We start from the raw sequence: 12356 nt of genomic DNA, 5'->3' as shown, positions 1-12356 counted from the left end.
AGGTAAGTTGACTGAGAACACATTATTTTACAGCAATGACCTGGGGAAGAGTTTCAGAGGGGATGAATGAGCCAATTTGGAAGCTGTGGTTGATTTGGTGGCCATGATGGTATGATTGGTATGAAAGATTGGGGATTTAGCCAAGGCACCGGGGGTTAACACCCCTACTCTTATGTTAAGTGAATGAAGCTTTTCTCATGCATCTGTAATCATTTTAACATATGTTGACTAGGCTTCTTGTATCGTACCGTCACAGACTTATAAATTACATATCAAAGAGGCTATTTTGAAGCTGGATTTACCTGCAATGATTGTGGTTCTTTCACCCACCGTAGTTGACTTATTGTAAGTCGCTCTGTATAAATCTGACGTCAAAAAAAATATTATTTTACACATTTTGTATGTGTAAAAAGGCTCTAAGAGCATCTTCTAATGACACAAATGTCAATAATACTGAGGAAAAATAGGAACCAAATCTTTGTGTTTGAGGGTTAGCTTGGTGTTACTACTAAATGACCCTTCACTTTGTAAATCCATGTGATCCTTCCTTCATCAAATATAAAGGTCAAAGGTAAATTAGGAGCAAAGCGGGAAAGTCCGACCACTTCCTTGTACTGTTGTTACAGAGTTACACTTGATGAATTATTAACACATATTTTAGTACCAGGAAAATATTTAAGCCTTTCTAATCATCATGCCCTTTACACAGCTTAAACACATACACCTATACCGTCTATGGCGTGCACATATAGTCATTTCCAGCTGTCTATCAGAGAGAATGGCTGAATGTGCCATATTGGCTGGGAGTGGGGGAATCTACATTTGGCTTGCTGTTTAAATGCTCCCATAGAGTCATGTTGATCAATAATATGTCCATGCGTCATCAGAACTGAACTGGTGCAGTCAGACCAGGGCTACTGTCAACCAGAGCTGCTGTCAAGGTCAGACCACCATGTACTGATTGACTGACTCACTGGGTCTTCTTCCCCCTGGGACTGTCTCTACTACTGTATATTGTACTCAAGGGAGGTTGGGGCAGGTTGTCTGTCTCTCACCTGATCCATACCATTCCATGTTCAATTCATGTAGAAAGGGTCCGGGGAGACAATTCAGACTGAAATGATTTGATTACTGACCAGGGTTGGGATCAATTCCATTTCAATTCAAGTCAAGTCAATTCAGAAAGTAAACTAAATTCCAGTTCCAAATGTTTAAAATCTTTACTGAAAGGTGTTGAAGAGAATTGGAATTTGAGTGTACTTCCTAACCCCTGCTCCTGACAGGACACACTCTTTTTCAGGTTGGAAATACTCTTTTTCAATCAATCCGATCTGAAACATGGCATTCTACTTTATTTACATCCAGTTATGGGGATAGACAGTAGCACAATGTGGTCACTCACAGGAGTTGATAGGAGTGGAATTTATCCAGCCAGTTGATATGGAATGAGTGAACGTTCTGCCGAAGTGACATTTGGTTGCCATGGATGTAGTAATCCCTGTTTAACTCTCAATCCTCCATGAAAAATTAAGGATTAGAAGAATAACACATCATAATGAGATAGCAGATTTCCCGATGCAGTGAAACTCACCCATTTAATCCTGGATTTTGGCATGTATAGCCTACCCTTTCAATCATGCTACCTCTGATGAACTAAACAAGTGAAGTCTTTTGATGTATTACAATAAAATCCTATTGTATCCAATTGTATCTATACCATGAGTTGATGGGATGTTTCAGCCCCCTTAAGTGTGTTTGTGTATGTGTATGTGTGTGTATGTGTGCGTGTGTGTATGAGTGCGGGCACGCACATGTGTGTGAATGTGTGCATGCACGTGCATTCATTCATAGACTATATGATAGCACAATGTGCATTTCAAGTTCAAATGAATTCTAATTGACAGTAGAAGACTACTATAGCATTCAATAGCAACCCTCACACCCCGTATGTTCTGTGACAGTTAGGTTCGAGGAATTTACATATTTTCACAAAATTCCAATCAGCTCTATATGGATTTTCCAAGTAAAAAGCTGAAGTAGCTGAGCTGACCGATTTAGAATAATCAGTAGTATTGTTTTCAAGCTGTTTAAAACGCCAAGGGGTCAGTCTATAGGCACAGTGTGTACAGAATTAAGCTCACTCACAGTAGGGCCAGCTCAGCGGTGGTCGTCTGTGTATGGGTTACTGCAATGAATGGCATTGTTTGCATCCCAAATGGCACCCTATGCCCTATATAGGGCACTACTTTTGAACAGGGCCCATAGATGTTACCAGGGGCGCAACTTTGGATTTACCATACCATATATATACATATTATTTTATCCAGTCGGATTATCACTCCAAACAGCCTACCCGACTGCTCGGAGATGTCCGCATGGTCCTAAAGCACACCGTGGCCTCGTTTTGTATCACATTCCAATGATAAAACTGTAGTGTTGGGTTAGAAATAGGCCATAGATGTCAGGGTTAGAGGCTGTGTGTTATAGCTTAGAGTTAGGCCATTGACCCCATCTCCCAGCATTTGCCTCCTCATCTCGTCTTCCTCACTCAATCTCGTTTGTTTCTCAAGACCTTCTCATCTGCATGGCAGATGTGACTTCTGCCTCCAGTCACTGAATCCTTCTTTTAGATGATGTGAGAAGGATTCGACTATGTAGAGCAGAAGCAAAAGTATAAGTGCAGATGTGTCAACCAGTGGACAATCCAGATAGGAATACGTCTTAAATGGAACACTTTTCCGTATATAGTGCATTAGGGGCTCTGGTCAAAATTATGCATTATACAGGAAATATGCTGCCTTTTGGGACACAAAGAGGAATATATCTCGTTCAGTATAAACAGAATATTGTAATATTTTATACAAACTGATAGCCTAATAATCGACAGAGTGTTGTGGTTTAGAAATAGGTATAAAATACATCAGAGGAAAACGTGCCATGAGAAATTATATAATGCAACAGACCTACTGAATATTTTTCACTACAAAGATCCTCCATTCAGCAGAAAATGACAGGAAATAACGGGGATAATTCAATATTGCTATTATTTTTGTGGGTCTATTTTATCGCAAATGGTGTCCCTACCAATTCACAGTAATATTGTTCTACCTTTCAATGTAAAGTTTTAAGCCAGGTGCGCCTGTGAAAAGCCCCGCCCACTTGGCCATTGCACTAAAATATGATTGGCAGGGGAACTACAGCTGCTGCGCTCGAGTCATGGTGGAGGTTGCGGTTCTGGGCAAAGGCTCTTAAAGAGTTGGACTACTTTTCAGCATGTCGGTCGAACTCGACTTAGAAAGACCGGATTTAATGGGTATACGAAGCGGACCACTTCAGACGTAGCCTAATAGTCACGAAAACGGAGGAAAAGTTGGATCTTGAACGCTGTGGTAAAATGTAACCCTTTTTCTTAGCGCACCAGTCAACAGCCCTGGGCAACAAATATGGCTACTTGGGTCTACTCTTTTCTATTTGGGGTGAAAAGCGACACAATTTGGCTATGCACTACAATCGCGGGACGACGACTCAACTCTTCCAAGAAGTGACCTATCCAGAAAGAGTTACAGCTGAACTGTATAGATATCTTAAAGTGGTCAGCTGATAAAACGTAGGCAACGCGGTGTCGTGCAAATAGCAGCGAGTTGAGAGAGATGGAGTCTAAGCACAAAGAGTTGTTAGATAAACGCTACCAGAACTTACTGGAGTCAATAACACATGCAGACCGGGTCGTGGAGGTGTTGTCTCAAACTGGTACCCTCACCCAATCGGAACGTTTTGAACTGAGTCACAACTGCTCGTCCAACTCGGAGAAAGTGGTTCTTCTGCTGAAAATCTTGATAAGCAAAGAGAGAGACCATTTCAAAGACCTTTGCGTTGCCCTAGAAAAGACGCACCCTCACCTGAATTCTGCACTTTTAATGAACGGCGTTGGAGACGTAGATCATTCATCTGGTGAGAAATTACAATCCTCAAATCAAATGTCAAAGAATGTCATTATACATACCCGAAATATGGGCCAGAAATCTGTCAAATGCAGTCGTTGAGATGATCAAGACCATCACAAGACGATGTAAACAACTTGACGTCACTATGCCCCATGTGTGGTCTCAGTCCCACGTTCATTATGGACATCTGCCACATCTGGTGGTCCACTTTAAGATTTGATCTAGTGTGTGTGTGTGTGTGTGTGTGTGTGTGTGTGTGTGTGTGTGTGTGTGTGTGTGTGTGTGTGTGTGTGTGTTCTCCATTCCAACCTAATTCACTTCTCCAGCTTTGATATTAACAATATGACAACATAAAGGATAGCAGGACAAAGTGTGGAGGGACTTTGGGTTTCTTTGGGTTAAATTCTATTTTTAGAGAGAAAGAGAGACCGACAGTGATTTTACACTCACACACAGGTTGAACACCTTACCCCCCATTGCTATTAGTGAAAGTATTATTAGTGAAAGTATTTAATGGAATTAAATTACTAAAATAATCAATGGTGTGGTAGTGAGAGTGGCCATGCTCTTATTGGAACACAATCAATAACTGTATAGATGTTAAATGTCAAAGCCAACTGAATGAGAGTTTGCACCTACATTACAGTGACTGTGTTATAAGGTGATAGTAATGTGTGATAAACTTTGGATTGCTTTTCGTGTTAAAACTGTGTAGAAAAGGTAGCTAGTTTCTCAGAATCAGACAGAGAAGGTAAACTGGATTAACAGCTTTCATAGTAGCATTTTTAGCATTCAGTATTCAATAAGAAACCTATAGTCAGAGTCTGAGACCTCCGTCTAATACAGGTAGGTGTAGATGATACCCCAAAATATAGTTATTCCACCCCTTTCTTTAACCTGGGTACCAGTCAGTTTTTGCTCTCTTGTCAAATCCTTATGTTGGGCTTGTCAATGAGTATGGTTACATGCATACAATAATGCAATTATTGTGGGTTGTCAGATAGTATAATAATTTGATTAAAACATTTACATGCTTTGCAAGAACGATTCCCTAATAATCCTGTTTTCATGGATACATGAGGGCACTGATGAATGCAGAAACTTTCCAATCAAAACATTCTACCACAGCGACCATGTTATTTTTGGTAAGCATATTTAATTCTGAGTTCGGACATACTGTATAAAGTTTGTATGTGAAAACTCCAACCGATTATTGGAGGACCAAAAAAAGCCGCGATACCAATTAATCGGCCGATTTTTATATATATATATAAAATATCGGCCGATTAATTTTTATATATTTGTAATAATGACAATTGCAACAATACTCAATGAACAATGAACACTTATTTTAACTTAATATAATACATAAATAAAATCTATTTAGTCTCAAATAAATAATGAAACATGTTCCATTTGGTTTAAATAATGGAAAAACACAGTGTTGGAGAAGAAAAGTAAAAGTGCAATATGTGCCATGTAAAAAAGCTAATGTTTAAGTTCCTTGCTCAGAACATATGACAGCTGGTGGTTCAATATTCCCAGTTCTTCAATATTCCCAGTTAAGAAGTTTTAGGTTGTAGTTATTATAGGAATTATGACACATCGACTATTTCTCTCTATACCATTTGTATTTCATATACCGTTGACTATTGGATGTTCTAATAGGCACTAGTATTGCCAGCCTAATCTCAGGAGTTGATAGGCTTGAAGTCATGAACAGCGTGTGAATCAAGCATTGCTAAGAGCTGCTGGCAAACGTAGGAAATATTGAATGAATGCTTACGAGCCTGCTGCTGCCTACCACCGCTCAGTCAGACTGCTCTATCAAATATCAAATCATAGACTTAATTATAATATAATAATAAACACAGAAATACGAGCCTTTGGTCATTAATATGGTGAAATCCGCAAACTATAATTTTGAAAACAAAACGTTTTTTCTTTCAGTGAAATACGGAACTGTTCCGTATTTTATCGAACGGTTGGTAACCCTAAGTCTAAATATTCCTGTGACATTGCACAACCTTCAATGTTATGTCATAATTACGTAAAATTCAGGCAAATTAATTACTGTCTTTGTTAAGAAGAAATGGTCTTCACACAGTTCGCAACGAGCCAGGCGGCCCAAACTTCTGCATATACCCTGACTCTGTTTGCAATGAACGCAAGAGAAGTGACACAATTTCCCTAGTTAATATTGCCTGCTAACATGATTTTATTTTAACAAAATATGCAGGTTTAAAAAAATGTACTTCTGTGTATTGATTTTAAAGAAAGGCATTGATGTTTATGGTTAGGTACATTCGTGCAACGATTGTGCTTTTTTCGCAAATGCTCTTTTGTTAAATCATCCCCCGTTTGGCAAAGTAGGCTGTGATTCGATGAGAAATGAACAGGCACCACATCGATTATATGCAACGCAGGACAAGCTAGTTAACCTAGTAATATCATCAACCATGTGTAGTTAACTAGTGATTATGTGAAGATTGATTGTTTTTTATAAGATAAGTTTAATGCTAGCTAGCTACTTACCTTGGCTCCTTGCTGCCCTCGCGTAACAGGTGGGCAGCCTGACACACAGTCTTCTCATGGAATGCAATGTAATCGTCCATAATCGGCGCCCAAAAATGACGATTACCGATTGTTATGAAAACTTGAGATCGGCCCTATTAATCGGTCGACCTCTATCGGTGTATGCTTACTTCGATTTTGATCTTACGCCGATTTAAGATATCAGAGTAAGGCTTTTACATGGCCTCCCGAGTGGCACAGCTGTCTAAGGCACTGCATTGCAGTACTAGAGGCGTCACTACAGACTCTGGTTTGTTCCCAGGCTGTGTCACAACCGGGAGTCCCATAGGGCGGCGCACAATTGGCCCTTCACTGTCTGGGTTAGGGGAGGGTTTACTGCACATTCCTAACTCTGCTATACCTGCACTATTACTGCACATTCCTAACACTGTTATACCTGCACTATTACTGCACATTCCTAACACTGTTATACCTGCACTATTACTGCACATTCCTAACTCTGTTATACCTGCACTATTACTGCACATTCCGAACACTGTTATACCTGCACTATTACTGCACATTCCTAACTCTGCTATACCTGCATGATCACTAGGTCTATATATTTGCTCTAAAAGGACCACCTAGTCTATAAGTTTAATCTACCAGTGTTCATATTGCTTTTGACAGAGTCCAGTGTTTAGTAGCTGTAAGGTTAAGAGGAGAAGATGTTTGTTAGCAGCATATCACCTCACAGCCTCCTGTGCAGCTGCTCTCTTTGTCTATTCTATGACTTATTTACCCCTAACCCACATTCAGAATATTTTTGGGCTAATTTGCGGCCTTTGTGTTCCTGAAAGCATCCGCCCAGTGCCATCGTTTCCTTTCAACCTCACATGAACTTAGGCTTTTTTCCCCCCACTGCAAAATCCTGAAGCTGGGGAAATAATGTTTAGCATATTTTAGCTGTTATGGTTAATATGCTAGTGTATGCGTCATTATCAGTCAGTGTAGTTCAATACTCTTCAGCTCAATATTATGATAATTGGGCATCATTTCAAAAGGTGTCACTATAACCTGCCTCTCGAGTAGTTTATTAAAGACGTATAGGCTGCGATTTACACAGGTAGCCCAATTATTGGCAAAAGAGCTGATGTGATTGGTCAAAAGACCAATTAGTGGAAAAGTATCAGAATTGGGTTGCCTGTGTAAACGTAGCCATATTCATAGCCTTTAACCGCTGCATTTCATAAGACACATTTTAGTGAGGTTGCGGCCTACCTATCTGTAGTTAATGTGTTATTACACTTCAATGGTGCAAGTCTGTTAAGCGTTGACAGCCTCCATTGAGTTGAACGAAACTGAAGTTTGACTTACTGACTACACCAGCCATGCACGTGCCTCGTGTTGATTTTGTCCATCCACATCAGACACGATCATGACACGCAGGTGAAAAAATTCAGAAACTATATTAATTTGGGGGCATGTCAAACGCACATGAAACATTCATGTACATTTAGCTAGTTCTGTCCTGGGAGATGAACATTGGGTTGTTATTTTACCTGAAACGCATATGATCCTTTGTAGAATTTTGACCATCATACAAAATCATGTTTTTCTCTACTCCAAATAGGGCATCTAACAATCCTGTTATGAGCCATTACATTCTAACAGTCTTAATAAAAACATTTAATATATACACTACCGTTTAACATTTTGGGGTCACTTAGAAATGTCCTTATTTTTGAAAGAAAATCCTTTTTTTTGTCCATTTAAAATAACATCAAATTGATCAGAACAGTGTCTATACAGTGTAGACATTGTTAATGTTGTAAATGACTATTGTAGCTGGAAACGGCTGATTTTTAATGGAATATCTACATACATGGCAAGAAAAAGTATGTGAACCCTTTGGAATTACCTGAATTTCTGCATAAATTGGTCATCAAATTTGATCTGATCTTATAGACAAACATAGTGTGCTTAAACTAATAACACACAAGTTATTGTATTTTTCTTGTCTATATTGAATACATCATTTAAACATTCATTGTGTAGGTTGGAAAAAGTATGTGAATCCCTAGGCTAATGACTTCTCCACAAGCTAATTGGAGTCAGGAGTCAGCAAACACAAATTTGATTGGACTCCAGGTTAGCTATCACAAGAAGCATTGCCTGATGTGAACCTTGACTCGAACAAAAGAGATCTCAGAAGACCTAAGATTAAGAATTGTTGACTTGCATAAAGCTGGAAAGGGTTAGTGAAGTATCTCTAAAAGCCTTGACGTTCATCAGTCCACGGTAAGACAAATTGTCTATAAATGGAGAAAGTTCAGCACTGTTGCTACTCTGCCTAGGAGTGGCCGTCTTGCAAAGATGACTGCAAGAGCACCGCGAAGAATGCTCAATGAGATTAAGAAGAATTCTAGAGTGTCAACTAAAGACTTACATAAATCTCTGGAACATGCTAACATCTCTGTTGACTAGTCTACGATACATAAATCACTAAACAAGAATGGTGTTCATGGGAGGACACCACGGAAGAAGCCACTGCTGTCCAAAAAAAACATTGCTGCATGTCTGACGTTTGCAAAAGTGCACCTGGATGTTCCACAGCGCTACTGGCAAAACATTCTGTGGACCGATGAAACTACAGTTGAGTTGTTTGGAAGGAACACACAACACTGTGTGGAGAAAAGGCACAGCACACCAACATCAAAACCTCATCCCAACTGTAAAGTACGGCGGAGGGAGCATCATGGTTTGGGGCTGCTTTGCTGCCTCAGGGCCTGGACAGCTTGCTATTATTGACAGAAAAATGAATTCCCAAGTTTATCAAGACATTTTGCAGGAGAATGTAAGGGTCTCTGTCTGCCAATTGAAGCTCAACAGAAATTGGGTGATGCAACAGGACAATGACCCAACACACAGAGTAGATCAACAACAGAATGGCTTCAACAGAAGAAAATATGCCTTCTGGAGTGGCCCAGTCAGAGTCCTGACCGCAACCTGTTTGAGATGCTGTGGCATGACCTCAAGAGAGCAGTTCACACCAGACATCCCAAGAATATTGCTGAACTGAAACAGTTTTGTAAAGAGGAATGGTCCGAAATTCGTCCTGACCGTTGTGCAGGTCTGATCTGCAACTGACGAGAAAACATTGGGTTGAGGTTATTGCTGCAAAAGGAGGGTCAACCAGTTATTAAATCCAAGGGTTCACATACTTTTTCCACCCTGCACTGTGAATGTTTACACGTTGTGTTCAATAAAGACATGAAAATGTATAATTGTTTGTGTGTTATTAGTTTAAGCAGAATGTGTTTGTCTATTGTTGTGGCCTAGATGTAGATCATATACAATTTTATGACCAATTTATGCAGAAATCCAGGTATTTCCAAAGGGTTCACATACTTTTTCTTGCTACTGTAGGCATACAGATTAAAGAAGGTCGACAGTGAAGAGGCGACTCCGGGATGCTGGCCTTTTAGGCAGAGTTGCAAGGAAAAAGCCATATCTCAGACTGGACAATAAAAATATAAGATTAAGTTGGGCAAAAGAACACAGACACTGGACAGAGGAACTCTGCATAGAGGCTAGCATCTCGGAGTCGCCTTTTCACTGTTGACGTTGAGACTGGTGTTTTGCAGGTACTATTTAATGAAGCTGCCAGTTGAGGACTTGTGAGGCATCCGTTTCTCAAACTAGACACTGTAATGTACTTGTCCTTTTGCTCAGTTGTGCACCAGGGCCTCCCACTCCTCTTTCTATTCTGGTTAGAGACAATTTGCGCTGTTCTGTGAAGGGAGTAGTACACAGCGTTGTACGAAGTCTTCAGTTTCTTGGCAATTTCTCACATGGAATAGCCTTCATTTCTTAGAACAAGAGTATATATATTTTTTTTTTCTTAGAACAATATATATATATATTTTTTTCTTCCTGAATACAAAGTGTTTAATTCAACACGTTACTGAATACCACTCTTCATATTTTTAAGCATAGTGGTGGCTGCATCATGTTATGGGTATGCTTGTAATCATTAAGGACTGGGGAGTTTTTCAGGAAGAAAAATAAATGTAATAAACTAAGCACAGGCAAAATCCTAGAGGAATACCTGGTTCAGTTTGCTTTCCACTAGACACATGGAGATTAAATCAACTTTCAGCAGGACAATAACCTAAAACACAAGGCCAAATCTACACTGATGTTGCTTACCAAGAAGACTGTGAATGTTCCTGAGTGGCCGAGTTAATTTTGACTTAAATCTACTTCTATGACGATACCTGAAAAATGATTGTCTAGCTATGATCAACTACCAATTTGACAGAGCTTGAAGAAGTTTGAAAATAATAATTGGCAAATGTTACCCAGAAAGACTCACAGCTGTAATCGCTGCCAAAGGTGCTTCTACAAAGTATTGACTCAGGTGTGAATACTAATGTGAATGAGATATTTATTTTTCAATACATTTGCAAAAATTTCTAAAACGTTTTCACTTTCATTATGGGGTATAGTGTGTAGATGGGTAAGAAAAAATATATATTTAATCTGTTTTGAATTCAGGCTGTAACACAACAAAATGTGTAATAAGTCAAGGGGTATGAATACTTTCTGAATGCACTGTAAATAATTTGTACACTGCAAATTGACAGCAAGAACCCCAAACAGATATAGTATTTGAGAAAAACAGAATTATTTCAAACCTTGATTACATTGGGATATGATCACATATGCCTCTCTATTTATGTGAGGAAATACTTGAACAGATTTCCAAAATCCAAATCACTGAGCTAATTTCCTGGTGATTTTAAAGTCTTTTATGTCCAAGAACAACAATTCTAAAAGAAATATACACATTTTGTTTTGCTCAGAAAACTCTGCAAATTTGCCCCGCGGCGCCGCCTATTTGGGAACTCTGCTGCAGGCTATATGTAAAAATGAAAAACCACAAAATGCCACAATTTAAGGGTTATACAGCATCGCAAAGAAATTCATTATTTCGTTAAGGCAGGTCTTTAGAAACATAAAAAAAAGAATATATTATATTTCAAAAGAACATCATATTTTATGTTCTGTTACTAGTCTGTGCTTAGTAGCCCTTGGCTATGCTGCCATAAGTGCTCACATGTAGAACTCATGGAATGTAGCTGCTGTAATATTTGACAAAAAAGTGATATTTTGAAATGGAAACTATGCCTTAATTTTAAGTTGTTTGGCAAATGTATTATCAGGTTTGAAGGTAAGACCCAGATGCAGACTGTGTCGAGGTAACAATATTTGTTACAGCAACAGGGGCAGGCAAACAACAGTTCAAGGCAGGCAGGGGTCGATAATCCAGGCAAAGGTACAGGACGGCAGGCACGCTCAGGGTCAGGCAGAGGTCGGTAATCCAGAGAAGGGGCAAAGGTATAGGACGGCAGGGGCAGGCAGAGTGGTCAGGCAGACAGGCAGGCTCAGAGACAGGACAGGCAAGGGTCAAAACCAGGTAGGTGAGAAAAAAGAGAGACTGGGGAAAAGCAGGAGCTGAGACAAAACGCTGGTTGACTTGACAAACAAGACGAACTGGCAATAGACAAATAGAGAACACAGGTATAAATACACAGGGGATAATGTGGAAGATGGGCGACACCTGGAGGGGGGTGGAGACAATCACAAAGACCGGTGAAACAGATCAGGGTGTGACATGTAGTGTTTTAGAAACCTGAGAACCTGCTCTTTCCGATAGGTTATGAAGGTAAGCTCCATTCCCTTCTTTTTCAATTACCCACGGTGCGCTGCAGTCTCTTCACAAGTCAATTGATAATATTGTCAAATGAATGTAGTCTTTAGGCTACATCTATTATTGTATGCCTATGTGTGAAATTAGTTTTGATATAGTTTAGGTGTAGTTTGGAAGGGCCA

The 12356-nt window shown here is 39.6% G+C and overlaps 1 protein-coding gene across 4 annotated transcripts in view; it reads left to right on the top strand.

Moving 5' to 3' along the window:
* Nucleotides 1–3181: 3181 nt before the first annotated feature.
* LOC106611651 (disks large homolog 5) overlaps nt 3182–12356 on the top strand; it is a 129688-nt gene continuing 120513 nt past the window's right edge. For all 4 annotated transcript variants that reach the window (XM_045723553.1, XM_014212109.2, XM_045723543.1 and 1 more), the window contains exon 1: nt 3182–3951. In XM_045723553.1, the coding sequence (XP_045579509.1) occupies nt 3651–3951 (301 nt within the window). In that variant the 5' untranslated portion in view covers nt 3182–3650. The remainder of the gene's footprint in view (nt 3952–12356) is intronic.

This window comes from Salmo salar, chromosome ssa01 (assembly GCF_905237065.1).
Source record: "Salmo salar chromosome ssa01, Ssal_v3.1, whole genome shotgun sequence".
NCBI lineage: Eukaryota > Metazoa > Chordata > Actinopteri > Salmoniformes > Salmonidae > Salmo > Salmo salar.
This window is presented reverse-complemented; position numbering and strand designations above follow the sequence as displayed.